A 21,538-nucleotide genomic window follows, 5' to 3' on the forward strand; every position below is an offset into this window, starting at 1 on the left:
CTGCCGATCAATCCTCAATGGTAGGATGTACGTCCCGCCTACGCCAACCAAGCACCGCTCTCCCACCCTCTGCTACTGGGTAAGGCAATTCTACGGAGGGCCCGGTATGCCCCAATAAAATATTGTGTCCTGGGACGTACTCCTTCAGTTTCTGGGTTCACAAGGACTACTTACAGAAACCGTATCTAGAATGTACCCGTGGGCGTCTTCAAAATCATAGACGGAAATGCAAAGTGGTGGCAGGAATCGGTCGTGCTGATGCTTCCAGTGGGAACCTCAGGTGCTTGCGGCCACTTGAACGTTTCTGCCAACGACGTAATACCTTTCTGGGCCGTAGGTGCCTGGCAGAAAACGGGCTATAACGATATAGTCATCCAGTTTAGCATGACCCCACACATGAACGACTCGCTTCCTGCCTGTACGAGACCCGCTTCACCGCCTACGCCTACTGTGTCCCGCACAGACTGCACTACAATCCTCGATGGGTTGATGTACGTCCCACCTACACCAACGAACACCGCTCTCCCACCCTCTGTTACTGGGTTAGGCAATTCATACGGAGTGCCCAGTAAACCATTGTGCGCTGGGATATACTCTTTCAGTTTCTCTGTTTACGGCGGACCGGATTCACGCTTTACAGTGGGCGTCTTCAGTAGCACGGACCGATCCAGAAGGTGGTTTGAGGACTCGGTCGTGCTGATGCTTCCTGTGGGAATTTCAGGTGCTTGCGGCCACTTGAACGTTCCAGAGCACAACTCAGCAAATTCTTGGGCCGTAGGCGCCTGGCAGGAAACAGGCGATAAAGATCTTAACATCCAGTATAGTATGGCTCTACAAACGAACGACTCGCTTCCTGCCTGCACGACACCACCTACGCCTACTGTGTCCAGCACATACTGCACTTCAGTCCTCGAGGAGCAGATGTACATCCCACCAATGCCAACGAGCACCGCTTTGCCACCCACGACCATGGAGTTCGGCAATGCTTTCATATGGCCTGGTAATCCTTTGTGCGCTGGGACGTACTCCTTCAGTTTCTTTGTTTTCTGGTATCAACAGGGACCGGATTCACGCGTTACAGTGGGCGTCTTCAGTAGCGTAGACGATACCACGAAGTGGTGGCAGGACTCGGTCATGCTGATGCTTCCTGTGGGAAACTCAGGCGAATGCGGCCACTTGAACTTTCCAGAGCAAAGATCAGCATTCTCTTGGGCCGTAGGTGCCTGGCAGGAAACGGGCTATTCAAATATAGGCATACAGTATAGATTGGCTCTACAGACGAACGACTCGCTTCCTGCCTGTACGAGACCCGTTTCTTCTGTGTCCAGCACAGACCTGACATCCGTCTCATCGCCTACGCCCTCTATGTCCAGCACAGACCTAAATGTGAGCGGACTCGGCGACTCAAAGCTGGCAGCGGTTTCCTGGTTTGACCAACCAGTTTCGATTAGTAAGTCTGCACTAGTGGGCGGAGTAGTTGGCATCGCCGTTGCTGGAGCAGCGATCGCTTTACTTGCCGTAGCCCTCGTTCAGTTTGTAAAGACCAGACATAGAAGAAAAGTGAACGTGGTGAATCTGGAAATGCCACCAGTGGAGCCAACGCCGATTGAGTACGATACAGGTCCCAAAGACAATGTTGGGGGCGACGTTGCTGCCGAGCCACTGTCCGCGGCCCCATCACCAGCTGAACAGCAGAAGAATGAATTGACGGAGGAGAAACTGGAGAATGGGGAGGAGATGGGAACGAGGGCCCCGGAAGTTACGGAGGCAGAGGCGCCTGCAAACACTGTAGAGAACCTTGATTCATCACACATTGCGGAAGAGCCTTAAACCACAAAAATTATATCTCGCCCATTACTTCTTCCAATTTGTTATATTCTTACGAATCCTGGAAATCCCAGATAATCAACCTATTGTTATAGCACTCTCCCAATTGCGCATCTATCAAACTGTTGTAACGACTAATGGAAATCGCCAGGATTGGATAGAGTACTAATCGAGCTAGCACGACAGTCACGAGTGGACCGGCTGCATCTACCCCACATGTCCTTCTTCCAATCATCCTCTATCCGTCATTTTGTTTGTGCCTCCTGTGTTGGCCCCTCCACCAAATGCAGGCGCCATTGCTGTCGAATTCCATCATAGGTGAGAATTTTGGATCCTCATCCTGTTCAGGCGCAGAACCTCCCATTACATACATATAGTAATTTCATGTTTGTAGATCTGCAGCTTTTAGTTATTCTGCTACGAGGGTATGTAGGGGCGGGCTATGCGGTTGCACCGAATGTACCGAACACATGCGTCTATAGCCATTTTGGATAGGTCATTTCATGCCTTGCTGGGATCACGACCTGCGCTCCCAGTCAACCGCCAGAACATGACCCGTCAGACGACATTCTCGTGAGCATGGGAATCGCTTCCTCGGGCATTGATGTTTTTGCTCTTTTGGATTACCACAGATATGGAGGCTGTTGGGCATCCGGTTTAGTGACCGAGCGTCGGTATTGGATCCCTAATTTGTCATCATATTTACTTGGAGAGAGACCATTAAAAGCAGTTCATTGGTAATATTTTTTGGTTCATAAAGAAAATATAAACATGTTTAACCATGTCTTTAATTGTAATACAGTAATGTAGGTAAAGGTGTAATGCTTGAAGGTACGCAATTAATAATTCTTGACCTAAAATTAAGATAAGAAGTAATGAAGGGAAGGTTGGTACAAGTAAAAAAACGCACCTGAAGGTAAGCAACCCAAGATGAAACCAGCACATACTTTAGCGAGACCACCTCTCCCGCAGCGCTCGAGCCCACAGCTCCTTCACTGGGGGATGAGCCATATATTGATCCCAATGAGCCAAACATAATCTGAAGGAGGTACATCTTGCCGATGCGGAATGGCGGACCCGTGCTGGGGATTTTTTGCGGCCCAGCCCAATTATAATGTCCCAAACAAGTCATTCCATTGAAAAGTTATAGAAAATCTAGCAGATCGTCTATTGGGGTATTGCACTACGTTTTAGAGCCCGACGCTTCGGCGACAAGCCGTTTTCACATCCATCACACCTCTTCAGACCAATCCCCGCGATCTGCCAAGGTCTTTTTCAAGAATGGCCTTAAATAAATTAACTCAAAATGATGCACTTCAAATCCCTGTGCATCAGACCTCCACTTTGCACTGGGTTTGGTAAAGCTCTTTGAACCCAAATTCATCACGGCGTGATACATGACGCGCAGATCGATCGTCTCAAAATCACGAATGATGAGTTTGACGTATCTGCAGCCAACAAGGGAATACCCCGGCGTAGACCGACTGGCCTTTGTCGCTGCACACCCCATCAACCGCAACGTTTCCACAGTCCATTGGAGCATGACAAGTGCTCTCACAGCTTCAACCAATACAACATTGTCCCCCACGTGCCCGTCATCCACCGTCGCCTCCACCTCCCCAAACCTCCTCGCATTCTCCACGAGTACCTTTCGCGCCCTCCGATCCCCGACCAACCGCTTCAAGACATCTCCACAAGCCTCTACAACCGTTTTATGCCGTCGCAAGAGAAAATAGTACACTGCACCGCCGTCAATAGGGTCAGGATCGTTTCGGCCAACACTGCTGATACCCCGTCGACATCGGCTCTCAACGTCGATTTCTACCTCTGTGAACGGAACGTGTCCTCGGGAGGTTTTGTAGACTTTGAGGAGGTGCGGGGATATGGTGGTGGGTATGAGGTTGTTGTAAATGTGGGTGGCATTGCTACGGAGGGTTTCTTTAAAGTCTTTACTGGTACAGGAGAGGTCTGCAATACAAGTGAGCGGGAGATGGGAGAGAATGCACAAGAGGCAGTCGATGGGCAGGGTGAGGAGGTTGAGGTGTGTTGTCGACATGGTGGACAGGACTGACGTGCAAGTGGACTCTGCGCGTTCGTCACTAGGTTGGCGTGGCTCATAAGTGGCTTGCATGTCAAAATGTGACCTGTTGAGTAAAACACACTCGATTCACCATCGTTAATTCCGCATCGGGGAATCGAACCCCGGCCGCCGCGGTGAGAGCGCGGAATCCTAACCACTGGACCAATGCGGATTGCTTTTTCAGGGACCAGTCGATAACCATGAATGTTAAAAGCTTAGTGCTAACCCCAATCCCATCAACTCTCGTCATCAGGGCGGGAGGGTGTTTATTATTCATTATGCCCACATATGTCATCGTGTTGACGATCAAAAGGGTTTTACATCTCGACTGCAGAAACTTGTAGAACCTTCTCGACTACTTGCTGTGGATAAACCAACCATTACTTGCCCCGTACGTCAAAAAACTTAGTAAAAAAACAGGTGGAAAAATCCCGAAAAGACACACGGGAGCAAAAATGTGTCACACACGCTGTATCATAGCAACCGTGATTATTTCCGTGACGCATCGCTCCGCGAATGGAGGGGACTTTTTTTATGAGACGAGTTGCTTGCTTCACACCCTTGCTCTTGCGGTACATTCCATCTCATCCCGTCCACTGCATTTCGTCGTTCTTGTGAACCTGCACGAGACTACGAACAATGTACAATCTTTCACGCGCATCCCGTCCCCTTGTCTCCCGTGCCCGGACCGCTGGGGTATGTTATTACTGCTCAGTGTGCAGAGTGATCTAGAGTTTTGGGGGAAGATCGTGATCTCGAACTCATCTCTTTCTTTATGTATTTAGCTTGTCCGTCCTGGTCCGGCACCACTGAGTGCCTTTGCTCGCTACGCCAGCGACAAGGTACAAGGTCAGGTCATCGGTATTGATTTGGGAACCACCAACTCTTGCGTGGCTGGTACGTTACCTTTTTTTCTGCAGCGAGGGTTTTGTTCAAATAAAACTTACCGGATTTTTGATAATCAGTCATGGACGGAAAGACTCCCCGTGTGATCGAGAACGCTGAGGGTGGCCGAACAACTCCCTCTGTTGTCGCCTTCTCAAAGGACGGCGAGTTGATTGTCGGAACCCCTGCCAAGCGTCAAGCTGTCGTCAACCCCGAGAACACCTTGTTTGCCACAAAGCGTTTGATTGGTCGTCGATTTGATGATGCTGAAGTACAAAAGGACATCGCGACAGTTTCATACAAGATCATCAAGCACAGCAATGGTGACGCTTGGGTGGAGGCTCGCGGGAAGAAGTACTCTCCCGCACAGATTGGAGCTTTCATTCTTCAAAAGATGAAGGAGACTGCCGAAAACTTCCTTGGAAAGCCCGCTCAACATGCTGGTAAGTCTCAACATATTTTGTGAAATGAGTTTGACCTTGAAAGCTGATTTTGTTGGCGCCTGCCACATTTAGTTGTCACTGTCCCTGCTTACTTCAACGACGCCCAACGTCAGGCGACAAAGGACGCTGGACAGATTGCTGGTTTGGACGTGAAGCGTGTCATCAACGAGCCCACTGCGGCTGCTTTGGCTTATGGTTTGGAGAAGGCCGGTGACAAGGTTGTCGCCGTGTACGATTTGGGTGGTGGTACATTCGATATCTCCATTCTCGAACTGCAACACGGTGTCTTCGAAGTAAAATCTACCAACGGTGACACTCACCTCGGTGGTGAAGACTTTGACAACACAATGGTCCGTCACATCGTCAACGAATTCAAGAAGGAGCAGGGTATTGATATCTCTGGTGACCGTATGGCCCTTCAACGTATCCGTGAAGCCGCTGAGAAGGCAAAGATTGAATTGTCATCCACTCTTCAAACCGAAATTAACCTTCCCTACATCACCGCCGACGCCACTGGACCCAAGCACATTAACATGAAGCTCACCCGCGCTCAGTTCGAGTCGTTGACCAAGACTTTGATCGACCGCACCATTGAGCCATGCAAAAAGGCTCTTAAGGATGCCGGAGTGACTCCCAACGACATCAACGAAGTTCTCCTTGTTGGTGGTATGTCTCGTATGCCCAAAGTTCAGGAGACCGTCAAGTCCTTGTTCGGCCGTGACCCCTCGAAGAGCGTCAACCCTGATGAGGCCGTTGCTGTCGGTGCCGCTATTCAGGGTGGTGTTTTGTCCGGTGAGGTCGACAAGCTTCTTCTCCTCGATGTTACCCCTCTTTCCCTCGGTATCGAAACACTCGGAGGTGTCTTTACCCGTCTCATCAACCGCAACACCACCATCCCCACCAAAAAGAGCCAGGTCTTCTCTACTGCCGCCGACGGTCAAACCCAGGTCGAAATTAAGGTCTTCCAGGGTGAGCGTGAATTGGTCAAGGACAACAAGCTTCTTGGTCAATTCAACCTCGTTGGTATTCCACCTGCTCCACGTGGTGTTCCTCAAATCGAGGTCACCTTTGACATTGACGCTGACGGTATCGTCAATGTTGGCGCTCGTGACAAGGCCACTGGAAAGGACCAGTCGATGACCATTGCTGCGTCCTCTGGCTTGTCTGACTCTGAGATTGAGAACATGATCAACCAAGCTGAGCAGTTTGCCGAGTCTGACAAGAAGCGTAAGGACGTCATTGAGGCTAGCAACCACGCCGAGTCTATTATCAACGACACTGAGAAGGCCATGAACGAGTTCAAGGATCAATTGGACAAGGCTGAGGCTGACAAGATCCGTAGCCAGATCAAGGACTTGCGGGAGATGCTCGCCAAGGGCCCTGAGGAGAACTCACCTGAAACTATCAAGGAGAAGTACGGTGAACTTCAACAAGCCAGCTTGAAGCTCTTCGAGATGGTCTACAAGCGCCGAACAGCAGAGGGCGAATCAAAGAGCGGCAAGACTGTTGATGCCGAGTACAAGGACGTTGACGATAAGAACAAGTCATCGTAAGATGTCATCAACTTCACTTGTAGGCGGTGATGCAGCATTTCGATGAGAGACCCATTATCCTTATTATATGATGAGGGGTTTCTGTGGGTGGTGAGGTGGGGGTTCTTTTGCATAGAATAGTCTCATGAGTAGCAAGAGAGTAGGATAGCATAATCTTGTGGTGTTGGGGGGATGACGATTCTGGCACGCACTTTTTGTTGATTTTTCTCTTCATTGTAACAATATTATCCTTTTTCGTCTCCGAATTTTTCGCATCGTGTTCTCTTCTGGTGGGCTTACACGCAATCTTGGACCCTGCTTCGCTACCCCAGTGGCAACTCACCTGCCGTTTGCACGATGATAAGCGGATCGCAAAAGGAGTTCAACTTCCCGCCAAGGGTGGATCAGGAGTATCATGTTTTCTGCAACAATTGCCCGCCAAGTGTACCTTGTCTGCCCCTGGAATATATGTAAATAAAGTGTATTTTGGAGCACGTTCTGTAGGACGCGGCAAGACACAAATGCTGTAGCCCTCCTAGTCAGGGCATATCATTGAGCGGAAGAGGAAATATCGCTATTACGTGACAACTGCGCCATGCTTTGTCATCATACAATGGGAACTGCGCCTCGTCACGGACGCCAGCCAAAGTGACGTGTTCGCAAAAGGTGACTTTACGGACAAAAATAACACAAGAGCGTTCGCACCGCTGTTTTTAGATTTTGCGGACATCCGAGACACGATTCGCTAGGAAGATTGTTGGGATAGGACCTGAGGTCGTCTTTCTGTGTGGCGTGGAGAGGTTTTCTTTGTAACCAGCGTTAAGAAGTTCCTGAAGTTGCCCTAAACCGAGCAATCTAAATCGAAACTTTTGAACATTATTGTTTTCCGTAACGACGTGCAGCTCTCTCTCTCTCTCTCTCTTTTCGTGGCCAAAGTCTTCTCCTCCTATTACTACTGGGCTGCATCATTAGCGCGCAGTTGATTCTACCTTCCCGTCCTGTCTTTCTTTGCAACGGCCCAACACCCCACACAGCAGCACAATGTCAATCGTCTTTTACAAGTTCAAGTCCGCCAAGGATTATGATACATGCACTTTTGATGGGACCAACATATCGGTGTTTGACCTCAAGCGGGAGATCATGCAGGCGAAGAAATTGGGCAAAGGCACGGATTTCGATTTGATGATTTACAATGCTCAGACAAATGAGGGTGAGTTTCTGTCCTGCTGTTTTGGTGATGGATGGATCTAGTAGGAGAATGGTGTGAAGACTTGTTTTTTGTGGAAGATGGATCCTGGATTGGAAGAGTGGGGAAACCGGTGGGGTGTGGAGAGGTGTTTGGCGAAAAGGGACCCGTTGGAGTTTCTTTTTTTCTTAGATGCGGATTGCGCTTCCTTTCCGCTTGACTAGTTCGTCGTTTGTATTGTCTTGCGGTCGACTGTGTCGGCCGAGCGCTGTGCGTTTTTTCCCCATCTTACCCTATTTTGCTATGAATGAAAAAAAATGATAATAAAGAACAACAAAAAAAAAGATTATAAAAAAAAAGAAAATGACATTGATTTTATTTATATCTGCCGCTTTGTTTTTCTTGAGAGAGGGAATGGAGTGTTGGGGGGAGAGTTCCTAGAATGTTGTACTTGGAGATGGGAGGATTGGTAGTTGTTGAGTAGCCTTGTTGCCTCCGCTGTATAGTTAAGTCGCGACATTATCTGTATATTGTCCGTGTTGACTGATCAATGCCGGATCCTCTCCGGTCCTTTCCTTCCTTTCTGCCTCTCTTCTACAGAATACAAGGATGACATGTACATGATTCCTCGAAACACTTCCGTACTAGTCTCTCGTCATCCGGCATCTAAACCTGGCAAAGGCACCGCACAAAGGTATTTGACGACAGCTATGCCGACTGGAGCTATGTTGGCGGGCTCGTGGTCTCGAGGTGCTCCGCAAGCTGCTACCTCTTTGCCCAAGCATCACTCTTTGAACAATCGGCTTCCACAGTACGTCTCATTGCTTTGTTTATAATCAGCGGGAAGATGTGTCGACTTTGAGATTTTAATACAGTTTGTAATGTGTTTACCCAAAGGCAGCGACCGCCAACCTCGACGGATACTCCCGCAACTGAAATCACAGGAGAAACAGAAGAAGAACGTATCGCAAACATGTTCAAGTTGCAAACAGAACAATGGGCCGTTGCGCAGGATAAGATGGCTCAGTACGTAGATACTTATATCTAGATACCTTGCCGTTTTTTCAGCTTAATTAACAATAACATGCCTGTTTTTATTTTAGACAAAAGCCAATACCTCGTCAATATCACGGCGCCGGACGCGGTGGATGGCGTGGAGGCCATCATAACGGTGGTGATCGCAATCAGGCAGGCGGAGAGGGTGGTGGGTGGCAACAGAGGGAATATCCTCAGCGAGCACCACCACCAGGATATATCTGTTATCGTTGTGGTCAAAAAGGTAAGAAGACTAACGACAGCAGAATATAATCCCTTGAAAAAGTATTCTGATGCCAATTCTTTTCGTTTCGCTAGGTCATTTCATCAATCAATGTCCCACGATCGGCGATAAAGACTTTGACCGACCGAAATTGAAGCGTACCACTGGTATTCCGAAGATTTTTCTAAAGGTTGTCGATGATAAGCAAGCTGCAGGAGGAGGAGTAATGGTTACTCAAAACGGGGAGTTGGTCGTAGCTCAACCGAACGAGTAAGAAAAAATGATCAAATAATACCAGTCAGGTACATAGTACTAACATATTCCTCAATGACAGGCAAGCCTGGGCGAACATGGCGGCTCGAACGCGGAATTATCTGGGTGCGGGGGATGTACACGAAATGGCGCCTGTCCCTAGCGAACTGGCTTGTCCTCTTTGTACCAAGTTGCTACGGGATGCGGTGTTGATACCTTGTTGTGGAACCAGTTATTGTGATGAATGTAAGTTCATATCCTTTATATCCGTAAAACTGACTAGTCAGTTTTGAACCGCTGTCTTACCAACTTTTTCTGTGAATGCCAGGTATACGCGCACACCTGCTAGACAACGAAGATCCGGAACAAAGACTCAAGTGTCCCAACTGCGGTTCAGATCAGTCTCCAGATAATTTGGTTCCCAATAAATCGCTGCGTCAAGCTGTTGAGCATCATATTCGGGATTTTGCCGCGAAGAAGGCTGGTGGTCCTCCGTCTCCGGTCCCTGCGAATGCTACTGCGGCATCTGTGAATGCCCAACCTGCTGAAGACGCGGCGTCTGCGACACCTACTGTCAATGGGACAGCATCTGCAGCTCCCCCAACACAAACAACTACAGTGGCACCACCATCCACTGCCCCGATAGTACCCGCTATAAACAGACCGCCTACGACGGCGAAACCCTACAAAATTATCAAACCTACCAATGCTACGCCCGCAACTACCACTTCTAACCCTACTCCACCCGTCCCCAATGCTGCGCCGATCGAGGTAGAATCGTCGGATCGGAAGCCAACGATAACACCAATACGGAAGATTTCCGACTCTAGCACTCCCACTGTATCCGCGCGACCGGGTCTCAAAAGAGGTCCGGATGAGGCTGGTGTGAATGGGGAGATGGAGGTACGTGACCCTGGTTAGGCAATCCTTGTATTAATATGGCGATTTAGCGTAATTCTTTCGTATGCAGGATCAGTACACCCCGGACGGAACTGACATGAACAACCGTCGAGTCCGTCGCGGCTCCCTCACACATCGGTATCAAGACTTTGAAGAATACCCACCACACATGATGGTACCTGATTTTGATCCAAGATGGGGAGGGCCGGGCCCTATGATGCCTCCACCTCCTCCCTATGGAAGATTCTGGGATGGACCTCCACACATGTTTCCTCCGCCGCCACACCGACGGGGTGGGTACGGGATGCCTCCACCGGACATGTTTGGCGGACCGATGGGGATGGGCATGGGTATGGGAATGGGAATGGAGATGGGTATGCCCCCCGTGGATGGATGGCGAGGTGAAATGGGTGGACGAGACTAGTAAGTTTTCTATTTCCAGGATGCCGTTACCATGCGCAATTCTCTAGGTTCTAATTGTTTGAATTTGGCTATTCCCAGTCCTCGAGACCGTGGTTATTACCCCCCAGGCCCTGGATCGTCCGGTGGACGAATGGCAGTAAAGCGCCCACGAAATCAATCTGACGTTATCGATGTCACATCCAAGCATTCTAGTTAAATATCTGCATTATTGGGTTACATGCAAGGGGGGCGATCAACAGTCTGTCTGCTTTTGGCTGGAGAGGCAGATATATTGGACACATTTATATTGGGCTTATTTGTGCATTTCCTCTTCTCTAGCTTTTAATAATACATCATGGTATGCCTTCACGTACGGCAAGGTTATTTTGCACTGCTGGTGTAGTTTGCTTTTATTCTTCCGATTGAAGCATAACATGGGCCGATGCGTGCGTGCTCCCGCCCGTAGCAGTAGCAGTCGAAATTGAGACAGGTGCACTCGGCAGTCTCAGAAAGTTTTAATTAGGCAAACTGCGTAAAGATATTCGTAACATCAAAGAATATATAAAGGTTTACAGGTTAAATGATCCCACATCCCATCATCACAACTCCATCCTACAAATCAGCATACTTTTCTCACTACGTTTACCCGCTAAATGAGCATGTCTGCTGTAGCTCACATAACCCTTGTAGCTGCATCTGGATAGTACCACTGTATCTAGAGGGGTGGATCATATATTGCAGCATCTGAATTCTTTATCACCCAAGATTTCATGGTTGTGGTGGAGCCACAGATGCCAGTCCGAGGTGGTGCTGACATAATCCTTCCGACGTCCTCCAGCTGTCCTGCTTCTCCGGATTTTCACTGTTGCAGACAGACCTTCTTCCACATCCCCTGACGCCGGATCAGTCGCGTAAAGAGGGCATGTTCTTCAAGATCAAACCTCGGATGAAATGAATCCCTTATTTCCCCTGTGGCATGAAGGCATACGATGAATGAAAGCGTGGATATGATGGCCAAAAAGGACTTGATCAACAATGGTAAAGTCCCTGATGCTCGATCAAATTGGTCGACATTGCTGAATCCTTTCCTTCAAACCCTCATTCAGCGCAGTCGCACCACATGATAAAGGGTGCTGCTACGATGGTCTACCAAGCCTTATCCACCACAAACAAAAAGCCACTCAGCGATAGGTGGAACACTTCACGTTGCCACTATTCCACGTAGCACTTAAAAAGCTGATATAACTTCTCGAAAAGCTGTCCCATCTCTTGTCTTCTCTCCATTTTCTCGATTTTCATCGATTATTTCCACAAAGAAAAAAAAAATGATCCCTCTTGGCCGTTCAATTCCAAATATCACAGGCCCAACTGGCACTCCGTCCGGCGACAGCGCACAACTATCAAATCAGACGGCGCAGGAATATAATTTCCAGCGCCGTCGGTCTTCTTTGGATGTAAGCTTTTGTCACTTGTCGCTTCTTACCATCTTTTCCAGTCTAATGGATGTTATTTATCTGAGTAGGCCATTATGGGTCATCTAAAATACGTTGGTCAGTTTCCTGGCCGAGTCCTCCAAGATCTGTCCCAGCCTTTGTCGGCCGCTCCACGTCCAATAGGCCAAAACTTTCCTCCTCAGCTGAACTCTCAGACATCATTGACGTCGTTGGGAGGCTCAATGGCGGATTTGGGTGCCTCAACAAACACCCAGGCACCTGCTAATACGACTGGAGCCGGAAAGCTGGCCAATGCTGAAGCTTTTTTGTCGGGAGTCTGAAAGCTTACTCTTACGCAGTCTAAATAGGACATATTTAGTCGGAGAGCTAGGAATTCCCTCTTGTACGTAGGCTTGGGGTTATGTAAAAATGTTGTACATCTGGCCCCAAGCCTTCGCTTCGTGCCAATCTCCCCGTTAAATCACATTTGACTAGGTATAGTCCGCATGTGTAGTCCGCATGCAAAGTTATTGAGACACCAAACATGATAATCAATAAATGCTTTCCTAAACACTGCCAGACTACCAAAACCGCATATAAATGTCTTATTTTACAATGGTATTTCCTCTGAGTCCCCAAACCACACGCTCATCCGCCGCATCACCAAAATTGCTAATAGGAAGAGGACCAGCCCCAACAGTTGATCAATCTGGCGTACTTGTTGTTGCAGCTGAGGAAGAGTATTGGGAATACCGGGCTGAGCCGCTCTTCGGTCAGCCAAACCTCTCGTCACTGCGCTAGGACGCCTGCGCATGCTCGTTGAGTTTTGTGAAGCTGAACTAGTCGATCCCGTAGCTGCAGGACTTGAATGCGAGGCTGCTTGTACCTGTGCCTGCGATCGTGCGGTAGCTAACTTTGTCTCCTGATCAGACGTCGGTGATCGTTCTGACGACTTCGGCAACTCGTCGACGCTGGCATGTGATTGGTTATCTTCCCCCGTATTTGCACGATCTACTAGAGGTTCCTCTACCGTTTCCCTTGCTGATTCCGTCGACTGGGCCCCTGCAGCATTCTTTCCTGTATCCGCTGTAGTGAAGGATATATCGGGATCAGCTTGCAGCCGTTCACTGGGAGCATCGGCTTCATCCGGTAGAGCTTCCGAATTTTTCACGCCACATGATGGGCATATCCACTCCCTACTTTTTGTCGCATACGCCTTGCGCTCCTCTTCCGTATAGTCCAACGCACCAATTGCTCCATCTCCTTTCGTGGGGAGAAAGGATATGAGAGCAACTAGTGCTGTCCGAACTCCCCATGCTGGACGCCAATACTCTGGATGATGGCCAGTAATTGAAAGACATATCTTTTTCCCGACCTCAAAGCGACCGTTTGGAGTTAGGAAAGAGATGTTTGGGGGCTGGATATTGCAAGGGATAAGCCATCACGTCTGCTAAACTCGGACATGTCCAGAATGCAGCATCTACCTTAAATGGATAGTCAGATGGGAAAATGAGCCTTCCATGAAACCTTCCACCTTCAAATCCTCCCTCAGCTGGACCGCGAATGGTGAAGTGCCTAAGCGGGGATATGAATCAAGAATGCGTCAGTGGCTTCTTAGTCAGACATGAATTAAAAAGTCACACAATAACCATTCAAATAGATTTTCTTCTAGTGGGGCAGCCGTAAACTCCGGAGAAGGGTCGTTTCGCAGTTCAGCCAACTCCTTCATGAGGCGCTTGACTGCAGAACTTCGAGAGGTTGTCGCCATTATGCTCCCGTGCTTTGAGGTATATAACAGCGGAACAGTGCAAGGTGCAACGCTACTAGGTAGTGTCGTAGCGTACGAAGGTGTATCAGCAAGGCGAAGAAGACAGTATGGTAAACAAACCCGTAGGTAGAAGAGTGTGCTGTTGAACTGGATGGCGGGGTACGGAGCCTGGTAAGGAGGTTAATGTCAGACCACGTGACGCTTAGTTGCGTGACATCTTGCATCTTTAGTTTGCTGCATGAACCATCACCATTTGCACCATCCAATGCACTTTTACCCTCGTATCCTAGTCAGATCTCATAAGGAGCGTTTTCTACAGATATACCCGTGGTCGATATGTCGACCTCCCACTGGAGTATCGCGTCTCCACAGTTCATGCACCGTCCAGCCAAACACTCCCTTTGTAGCCGCTGAGGACGTTCGACGAGCTCGCAAGCCATACAATTTTGGGCGCTATAATAAGCGCCGTGTAGCTTTCCGAGTGGCTTACATTGGATGGGACTACCATGGGTTTGCTCGCCAAAAGTTAACCACACGCACCGTCGAAGAGCGAATCTTTGATGCATTACTCGAAACCAAACTCATCGATAGCACAAGAAATTGTCATTGGAGTAGGTCGGTGCGGTGGACATTATGTTGTCGTAATGTATTTCATATGTGTTTCCTAAAGTACCCATGGAACCAGATCTGCGCGCACCGATACAGGAGTGAGCAGTGTGGGTTCTGTTGTAGCGCTAGATGTCCGCTCCCGACTTCCAGTTTCTCGAGGTAATGTGCCTTGGCAGACATCAAGACATGATGCGATCAATGCAGATGTGGAGCCCATTAATGATCAATCATCGCATCTGGTAGCGGGAGAGCTACCGTATGTAATCATGCTCAACAAGGTGCTTCCATCAGATATCCGCATCCTGGCATGGGCACCAGTACCTCCTACATTTGACGCCAGATACGACTGCCTTCATCGCACATATAAATACCTGTTCGATCCGTCGGGACTTGACACTACTAAAATGCAGCGAGCAGCCTCGCAATTTGTCGGCGTCCATGATTTTCGCAATTTCTGCAAGTTTGCAAAGGGTAAGCCACTGGCGGCCTATCGACGAGCTATTGACCTGGTATCGGTCAATCGGCTAACGGATATAGAAGACCGCGCTTTCGAGAGCAACATCCTAGCAGGTCGGCTGTATTGCGTCACTATAAGGGCGCGTGCTTTTCTCTGGCATCAAATTCGCTGTATGATGACCATACTCTTCCTTATTGGACGTGGGTTGGAGGACGAATCCATTGTGGGTAAATTGTTAAATGTGGAACCCTCTGTAGGAAAACCAATGTACGGATTGGCAGATGAGACATCGCTTATATTAGCGGACTGTGCATACAGTGACATTGCATGGTATGATGCCTCCGCATCTTCATTGGGGCCAGCTGGGAGTCTCGACAATATGTCACAAAGAAAATCTGCTGATGCATGGCTTCTCTCGCAGCTGAGACTGGAGGAACGAAAAGCGGCCTTAAAGGGATTTATGATAAGAAGCATGCTAGAAACAGTCGGCCATAGTATAGATACGAGCCTAATAGGCAGGGATGATTATTTAAGAGATGATAGAAGGTTCGGGGGAGGCATCAGCGCGTACACTAAAATCATGGAAAGAAAGCGGCTAGAGCCTATCGAAAGTCGAATGGCTATCAGATAAACTATTCGTCAATATAAATAAAAGACATTACACGAAATGGTACATATGATACATCAAGCTCTATTTCAAGACATAACTATGAACAGGAATCAGCAAAACTATCGCAGTGTATTGTCCAACTATTGTGTTGTACATCAGTATTTGTTGCTGTCAACGATATGTCGAAATCTTTGGAGGAGCAAGAGCGGCTTAATACGCCGCAGCCATCCTGTTCCGAACCCTGAGTCGAGGCGCTTTCTACTTTCGCTTACTTAAAGCCATCGACGGTAGACGGCTAGAGGAGCCGGCGCTACTTTTTTCCTTTGATTCCTTTGGGTTTGTTGACTTTGCCTTTCTAGACCGTGAGACGCTCGCCGTGATCGTCGTGGTAGATGTGGTGACTAGTTTGCCGCAGTATGAGTGGCATCGCTTTACAAAACTGACTCGTACTGCCTACCTGTTTTGGATCTCGTTAAGGCAAAGTGTGGTGATATGGTCGTTTGGCCAGCGGAATTTGAAAGGGCAATGCGATGGCGTCGTGTGATGTCCAGAAATTTCTGGCCCCATCGCATCCACTTTGCATCGTTCACCTTGGGTATGTCGAGGAAATCGCGAATGGATTCGGGCAACCTTTTAGCCTGTAGAATGGCATCATGAACTGAGCTCAGGTGCCTGCGGTAAATGTCTAGATTTACCATATGTTGCAATGTACTATCAGCAAAAATCTCTGCTGCCTCCAAGCTCTCCGAGGCGGCTAACTGAAATGGATCATAATCAGTCGGGATACAGTAGTCATAGCAGCCTCGGACAGGCTCAGGTGAGACCTACATCGGCGCGGAGGGCCTTGAGCTCTTCTAGACATTGCTGATGAGGATCTGGTGCGGATTCACTTTTGGATTTCTTTTTGCGCGATCCTGCCTTGGACAAGGGAGAAGGCTCACTGGGTCCCTCGTCTTCAGTCGAAATAAAGTGAATTGCCTGCGTTCCTGAGCGGAACTTGGAAGCATTTTTTCCTACCTGACGACATGCAGTTATTAGTGCGTAAGAAAATCAAAATGGGGAGGACGTGTTGTTTTGCTTACTCTTGCGTAGGCCAAAGTGAATCCCTGTCCATTTGTCTCTAAATGCTCTGTAAGGATTTGTTGGATCACAAGCATATGGAAAAGTCGTTCCATTTCCTGCTTCTTATAAGAACTGCCTTTGAGATTAGAGTGGAAGATATGTCAATGTTGATGAATTGCGCAAGTGCACAAGTACGGGTGCGTGCTACCTTTCCCATACATGGGCAGCCTATCGTGCTGACGCTCCAAGATTTTCGCATGTTTCATCCCACGATAGACATCCATACAATGGTTAATGGTAATTTTCTCGTTTTGAATTGACCAGACTGTATCATGGGAGCTGTCAATTTTAATAATGTACCACAGCACCGTAAACTAGCTTGAAACCTACCCAACTCTATAATATTTTTAACATCTTCTCGGACATCTTTGGTTATTGACTTCACGTTTATCCGACAGTTATCACAAGTCCGATGGCAGTTTGCCTTGTCGAATCTCTCCCCAAAGTACTGTGACGATTTCGTCGTTCATCATTTTCTGTCAGCACATCAAAGGGATTCATCTTCGTACTCACCGCTAATACATGTTGTCTACGGCAATCGATCTTATTCTCGCAATACGATATCATCAGTCTCAGATTGTTTCTTTGCCTCTGTCCACCATATGAGAGTTAAATGCTGCACTGTCGTTCGTCTAGCCAGGTCATAAAATAATCCTAACCTCCTTCTGCAATGCGCTTCCTTCCCCCCTTTCGATCAAATGTTCGATCTGCAACGGGAAATATGAGATTTGTGCCTCAGAAAGGCAACATGAACTAGGAACAAACCGTGTGTTTATCTCTGTAACAATAGTATAATATGCACATAGACTCCTTCCCGTCTCGCCCAGCTCGACCGGTTTCCTATACAAGGATTGGCCACACTTATACAAACCGGTTTATACGCAGTTGTGCAGCTTACCTGATAGTACCCTTCTAAACTCTGCGGTAAACTGTAATGGATGACAAACCTCACATCCGCTTTGTCAATTCCTTTCAGAGATGGCGTAAGCCTCGATTAACTCGGCGTTGTATAGTAGAGTATCATACCCATCCCAAAAGCAACAGTTGCGACAATGATGTCAATGAAGCCTTCCGCCCATTCCTTCTGTATCCGAATCCTATCATCCTTATCCAATCCGGCATGGTAAAAACCAATGGGTAATCCCTTACGCTGTTTAAAGTAACATTAGTGGAAGCTTTACAAGAGGGTCACTGAAATCTTACCTTCAGCTTATCGGTCAATTCCTCGCATGCACGGCGAGATCCGCAATAAATGATACCAGATTCCCGCGGATAATGTGTTTCAATCAGTGCCACTATGTCGTCAATGACAGACTTCTCTTTCTTTCTGACTTCATATCTACATTGCAACAATTGTCAATCATCGAGTAATATATCCGCGAATGATAATGGAAGCACACCTGAGGTTCGGTCTGTTGAAACTTGACACAAATTTTTCGCATTGTCTCATTTCGAGACAATCCATAATATCCACTGAGAAAGGCCACGCGTAATGCTCAGTTGGGGTTATCATATAACAACAATCAGTCATACGTACTCTTGACCTTCTCATTGGCAGTAGCGGTTAACGCCATTATCGGAATTCCAGGGTATTTCGTCCTCAAACTACCCAGTTGCTGGTTTGCGGATTCGCAGATTCAATCAGGTAGATGCTCTCAAATCTTGCAGACCAACCGGGAGCCCACCTTGTAGTCGGGCCGAAAATCGTGACCCCATTGACTTACGCAATGTGCTTCATCAATCACGAATCTATAGCAGTTTACTTAGGTGGTTCCTATCCAATTGCTTCGGAGACGTTTGCTTCGTTGTACCTAGCCAATTTCTTTCTGGAATGCAAACTACGTAGCGCATCCTGGAACTTGGGACTATTCATGATCATCTCTGGCGTGACGTAAATGAGCTTGGTTCTCGGCGTTGCGCTGTATATCTCTGGGAAGGGCTGATTGTCAGAGATATGCATCATGCATTTTCAGCATACAGCAAATCAGTTACCGGAGAATGCCCAATTTCGCTGCTCAGCAGTCTGACTTCCCGTCAATGAAATGGTATGAACACCCAGGCTGACCAAACGGCTGACTTGATCGTGAATCAGGGATAGAAGAGGCGAAACAACTAGCTGAAAAATGACGGTCGTCACACATTGTGAAATTATATAAATGAAAGACCTACAATCAAATGGTATACTTACCGTAATCCCGTTAGTTACGCCACTTGGCACACATGCAGGTAGCTACACAAGCAGAACCTGTTAAGCAGACTTGGCCAACCTTCACTGGTGAGTTGATCACACTACCTGATAACAGAGACTTTTTCCACCCCCGGTGGGCTAATCAGGATACGAAAAATTGTCAGCCAGCAACCAGCAAAGCTGCATACGAAGGAAATGTACCATTAGAACAAAGCAGTCCTTTCCCGAAAGGGTTGCATTGATCGCTTCAAGCTGATTTTGCCGGAATTCCTTCAGCTTGAAGATTTGAAGTAAAGCCTTCCGGACATCTCTTGACCATGGATGTTGGTACTCGGGTCTGCAGTATATGGAGTCCGCTGCAGCCGGAAAATAGAAAATGTAAGACCAGGTTGTCTCGAATCTTGGACCACCGCAGCTTACCCCCGGAGGTGACGGAAGGAGATCCAGACTGACTACAATTTGATTTCGGCTTGGGTTTAGGTGTTCCACCCGAGGGAGTCGTAGAATCGGTGCTTGCGAAGGGAGCCTGGAAAGAGGCAGGGGTATCAACCCTTGTGTTCTTTAGGCTGGGGCTTTGCTGATGGATAGCTGATGGTAAGCTGTTTTGCGGAGGAGGCGCCGACCATGTGCTGATCCTATGCGGACGCACTGGAACAGGCGTTTCCACCGCTGATAATACGTCCTCTGAGAAGACCGCTCTGTTGTTTATATCACAATTTTCATTTCCGCCATTTCGTAATGAAGGATGCGGCTCGCTGGAGGATGTCACAGTTGGAAACCTCTATGCGTTCACATATTTCCATGTCATCAGAACATAATGAGATCGGTGTAAACAGCGGAGGAGTTACCTTTATGCGAAGGGCTTCATCAATGCTTTCCAGTGCCTTGGCCTTTTCCATGCTATACATGGCGATCTAATTAGATCATGCACCGCTGGTGCGTAACCACCAGCCTATGTTAAAGACTCACCGCTCTTGCTGCAATGCACGTATACGTGTTTGAATGGATGTGCCAGTATCTGACATGGCCATCAAGTCGCAGAGCTCATCGGATATTATTCTTTTTTGTTCCAGCAGACTATCTCGTTTTACTTTCAACTCACTCTCTGAGAGCTGCAGTGGAATATTGATCAGCTTTTGCTATGGTAAGCGGCGTCAATGAAACGTACTGATGCCAAGGCTCTGTCTGGCGATCTACCAATCGAAATTGGTTTCAAACAAGTCCCAGAAGCTGGTCCGATCCACAAGGTTGTGTCTGCATCACAACTTGGCAATTCGCTCGCGTTCGAAATGAGAGGCGGAGAATCGTAGTCATCCTACGTAGTCCGGTGAATTTGGGAGACAATCTCGTCGCCAACATGAGCACTCACCTCCAAAGCGTTCATCAAATCATCATCGAAGAAGGCATCAAACTGTTCAAGGGTCGAGTCTTGATATTTCATGTGATCAGGTGAGTACCATCCGTAGCTGATTGACAAAGCATGAGGCCCGCACCAGCTTCCAAGTAACCTAGATCCAGTTCTGGCACGCGGATCTCAATTTTCGGTCGCTTTCGCGTCGGATCGCACGGTTGAGGAAGAGCAAGCTCGTTATCAGTAATCGGAGCAATACCTATAGTGGATGTCAAACTCATTGAAAGGATGGTCTATCGCGGTTTTCACTATTAATCTACGACGTACCATTCGTATCTGGTTCCGCGGTGAACGTGTCCGACTTTCGCTTGGTTATCCGCCAGTGGTTTTCTTCTCGTACTGTTACAGCACTGGTTTCGCGGCTTACATCCAAATTGTTGTCTCTGGCAACCAGGGCAGTTCCCTGCTTTACCGTGCCCTCCATGCCCATGGGCCTATGTGGGGTTCGAAAGGTTAGCCAGGTGTTCAAAAGTCTTGTAAATGCTATATATAACCTTGCAAGCCCGCCGCTTGACGTTTCCGCAAGACGACCTTCGCTCCAATTCGGTAACTCATTTTCTCTGTGCTGATCACCGGTAAACGGTTTGAAATTGGCGGGACGAAACTGTGGGACTGCTGGACGGGTAAATGTTGCCGTGGACCGTTCGCAGCTCTTCGGCACGGTTTGAACATTACTCTCTTTGCTCCCTATCCCGCGACTTGTACGTAGCCATTCGAGCTGCTGCTTCAAGTTATTTATAGGTATCTTGGTCATTGCAATTGCAGAGAGTGTGATCCTGGTCTTCAAGAGCGTAGTTTGGAAAGTGCCCATTAAACCATATTTGGCAGCATACGTAATCAAGAAGATGTCCAGGAGGATAGCCATTCCAACGCATCATCTTGTGGGGTACTGCTGCGTTACGGGGTACGTCTAATAAATGATGACACCTCGCTGACGAGCCTAATGCTGTTTTTTCTTTGTGGATTCGTCACTATCAAATTACAGAGATTCTATGTATTCGTCGTGCACTTGAAGCAAATTTAAGAAACGAAGGTGGGAGCATTCTCTCAGTCTAACAGAAAATCGGGATCCCGCACTTGCATCCCGTCTACCTGAACTGTCCATGCCATCTACCGGTCACCTAGAAGTACGGAATGGTGTTCTACATCGACCAATATTACGTCCCTCTGGGCGG

At 48.1% G+C, this 21,538-nt stretch overlaps 8 protein-coding genes and 1 non-coding gene across 9 annotated transcripts; 5 read left to right on the forward strand and 4 right to left on the reverse strand.

Annotated features, from left to right (window-relative positions):
• Positions 1-363: 363 nt before the first annotated feature.
• Positions 364-1,900, forward strand: SPPG_06550 (uncharacterized protein). Its single transcript, XM_016754751.1, has one exon. It carries the CDS (start codon positions 385-387, stop codon positions 1,828-1,830), a length of 1,446 nt encoding a protein of 481 aa, XP_016606186.1. The 5' UTR covers positions 364-384; the 3' UTR covers positions 1,831-1,900.
• Positions 1,901-2,553: 653 nt separating this feature from the next.
• On the reverse strand, positions 2,554-3,910 carry SPPG_06551 (uncharacterized protein). The gene is made up of 2 exons (XM_016754752.1): positions 2,738-3,910; positions 2,554-2,681 (listed from the first exon to the last, which is right to left on the reverse strand). The coding sequence occupies exon 1, from the start codon at positions 3,881-3,883 to the stop codon at positions 3,059-3,061; it is 825 nt and encodes a 274-aa protein (XP_016606187.1). The 5' UTR covers positions 3,884-3,910; the 3' UTR covers positions 2,554-2,681; positions 2,738-3,058.
• Positions 3,911-4,007: 97 nt separating this feature from the next.
• Positions 4,008-4,079, reverse strand: SPPG_10159. The gene has a single exon. It is a non-coding gene; the product is annotated as a tRNA-Glu (tRNA).
• Positions 4,080-4,443: 364 nt separating this feature from the next.
• On the forward strand, positions 4,444-7,033 carry SPPG_06552 (hsp77-like protein). Its single transcript, XM_016754753.1, has 4 exons — positions 4,444-4,603; positions 4,693-4,804; positions 4,873-5,235; positions 5,308-7,033. The coding sequence occupies exons 1-4, from the start codon at positions 4,547-4,549 to the stop codon at positions 6,786-6,788; spliced, it is 2,013 nt and encodes a 670-aa protein (XP_016606188.1). The 5' UTR covers positions 4,444-4,546; the 3' UTR covers positions 6,789-7,033.
• Positions 7,034-7,808: 775 nt separating this feature from the next.
• SPPG_06553 (cleavage polyadenylation factor subunit MPE1) lies at positions 7,809-11,145 on the forward strand (the record flags this gene model as incomplete). The annotated part of the gene is made up of 9 exons (XM_016754754.1): positions 7,809-7,977; positions 8,554-8,764; positions 8,851-8,979; positions 9,057-9,232; positions 9,307-9,481; positions 9,546-9,709; positions 9,792-10,366; positions 10,434-10,786; positions 10,865-11,145. 9 exons carry the CDS (start codon positions 7,809-7,811, stop codon positions 10,980-10,982), a joined length of 2,070 nt encoding a protein of 689 aa, XP_016606189.1. The 3' UTR covers positions 10,983-11,145.
• A 493-nt stretch (positions 11,146-11,638) lies between these two features.
• SPPG_06554 (uncharacterized protein) lies at positions 11,639-12,783 on the forward strand. The gene is made up of 3 exons (XM_016754755.1): positions 11,639-11,803; positions 11,872-12,219; positions 12,288-12,783. The coding sequence occupies exons 2-3, from the start codon at positions 12,091-12,093 to the stop codon at positions 12,537-12,539; spliced, it is 381 nt and encodes a 126-aa protein (XP_016606190.1). The 5' UTR covers positions 11,639-11,803; positions 11,872-12,090; the 3' UTR covers positions 12,540-12,783.
• SPPG_06555 (uncharacterized protein) lies at positions 12,702-14,106 on the reverse strand. The gene is made up of 3 exons (XM_016754756.1): positions 13,848-14,106; positions 13,683-13,773; positions 12,702-13,615 (listed from the first exon to the last, which is right to left on the reverse strand). The coding sequence occupies exons 1-3, from the start codon at positions 13,964-13,966 to the stop codon at positions 12,809-12,811; spliced, it is 1,017 nt and encodes a 338-aa protein (XP_016606191.1). The 5' UTR covers positions 13,967-14,106; the 3' UTR covers positions 12,702-12,808.
• Positions 14,107-14,226: 120 nt separating this feature from the next.
• Positions 14,227-15,697, forward strand: SPPG_06556 (tRNA pseudouridine synthase A). Its single transcript, XM_016754757.1, has 2 exons — positions 14,227-14,581; positions 14,652-15,697. Exons 1-2 carry the CDS (start codon positions 14,232-14,234, stop codon positions 15,661-15,663), a joined length of 1,362 nt encoding a protein of 453 aa, XP_016606192.1. The 5' UTR covers positions 14,227-14,231; the 3' UTR covers positions 15,664-15,697.
• Positions 15,645-21,129, reverse strand: SPPG_06557 (RecQ family ATP-dependent DNA helicase). The gene is made up of 29 exons (XM_016754758.1): positions 20,858-21,129; positions 20,631-20,797; positions 20,446-20,562; positions 20,322-20,380; positions 20,121-20,267; positions 19,922-20,064; positions 19,801-19,852; positions 19,373-19,733; positions 19,154-19,308; positions 19,058-19,090; positions 18,953-18,994; positions 18,757-18,880; positions 18,576-18,693; positions 18,450-18,513; positions 18,302-18,380; positions 18,165-18,237; positions 17,968-18,103; positions 17,791-17,914; positions 17,663-17,733; positions 17,530-17,604; positions 17,424-17,471; positions 17,278-17,355; positions 17,095-17,212; positions 16,913-17,029; positions 16,725-16,840; positions 16,471-16,659; positions 16,338-16,400; positions 16,100-16,280; positions 15,645-16,043 (listed from the first exon to the last, which is right to left on the reverse strand). The coding sequence occupies exons 1-29, from the start codon at positions 21,115-21,117 to the stop codon at positions 15,901-15,903; spliced, it is 3,453 nt and encodes a 1,150-aa protein (XP_016606193.1). The 5' UTR covers positions 21,118-21,129; the 3' UTR covers positions 15,645-15,900.
• Between the last annotated feature and the right edge of the window lie 409 nt (positions 21,130-21,538).

This window comes from Spizellomyces punctatus, assembly GCF_000182565.1.
Source record: "Spizellomyces punctatus DAOM BR117 chromosome Unknown supercont1.12, whole genome shotgun sequence".
NCBI lineage: Eukaryota > Fungi > Chytridiomycota > Chytridiomycetes > Spizellomycetales > Spizellomycetaceae > Spizellomyces > Spizellomyces punctatus.

Excerpts from the sequence above, each read along its gene's own strand:
- SPPG_06556 (XM_016754757.1), top strand. The coding sequence starts at position 14,232 with ATGCACTTTTACCCTCGTATCCTAGTCAGATCTCATAAGGAGCGTTTT. Across the intron at positions 14,582-14,651 it reads AGAAATTGTCATTGGAGTAG|ATCTGCGCGCACCGATACAG; the intron begins GTCGGTGCGGTG and ends CCATGGAACCAG.
- SPPG_06554 (XM_016754755.1), top strand. The coding sequence starts at position 12,091 with ATGATCCCTCTTGGCCGTTCAATTCCAAATATCACAGGCCCAACTGGC. Across the intron at positions 12,220-12,287 it reads GCCGTCGGTCTTCTTTGGAT|GCCATTATGGGTCATCTAAA; the intron begins GTAAGCTTTTGT and ends TTATCTGAGTAG.
- SPPG_06551 (XM_016754752.1), bottom strand. The coding sequence starts at position 3,883 with ATGTCGACAACACACCTCAACCTCCTCACCCTGCCCATCGACTGCCTC.
- SPPG_06557 (XM_016754758.1), bottom strand. The coding sequence starts at position 21,117 with ATGACCAAGATACCTATAAATAACTTGAAGCAGCAGCTCGAATGGCTA. Across the intron at positions 17,915-17,967 it reads AATTGACCGATAAGCTGAAG|CGTAAGGGATTACCCATTGG; the intron begins GTAAGATTTCAG and ends TACTTTAAACAG. Across the intron at positions 17,472-17,529 it reads GTTACAGAGATAAACACACG|ATCGAACATTTGATCGAAAG; the intron begins GTTTGTTCCTAG and ends TTCCCGTTGCAG.
- SPPG_06550 (XM_016754751.1), top strand. The coding sequence starts at position 385 with ATGACCCCACACATGAACGACTCGCTTCCTGCCTGTACGAGACCCGCT.
- SPPG_06555 (XM_016754756.1), bottom strand. The coding sequence starts at position 13,966 with ATGGCGACAACCTCTCGAAGTTCTGCAGTCAAGCGCCTCATGAAGGAG. Across the intron at positions 13,774-13,847 it reads GAAGAAAATCTATTTGAATG|GCACTTCACCATTCGCGGTC; the intron begins GTTATTGTGTGA and ends ATCCCCGCTTAG. Across the intron at positions 13,616-13,682 it reads CATCTGACTATCCATTTAAG|CCCCCAAACATCTCTTTCCT; the intron begins GTAGATGCTGCA and ends TGCAATATCCAG.
- SPPG_06552 (XM_016754753.1), top strand. The coding sequence starts at position 4,547 with ATGTACAATCTTTCACGCGCATCCCGTCCCCTTGTCTCCCGTGCCCGG. Across the intron at positions 4,805-4,872 it reads CACCAACTCTTGCGTGGCTG|TCATGGACGGAAAGACTCCC; the intron begins GTACGTTACCTT and ends TTTGATAATCAG. Across the intron at positions 5,236-5,307 it reads AAAGCCCGCTCAACATGCTG|TTGTCACTGTCCCTGCTTAC; the intron begins GTAAGTCTCAAC and ends TGCCACATTTAG.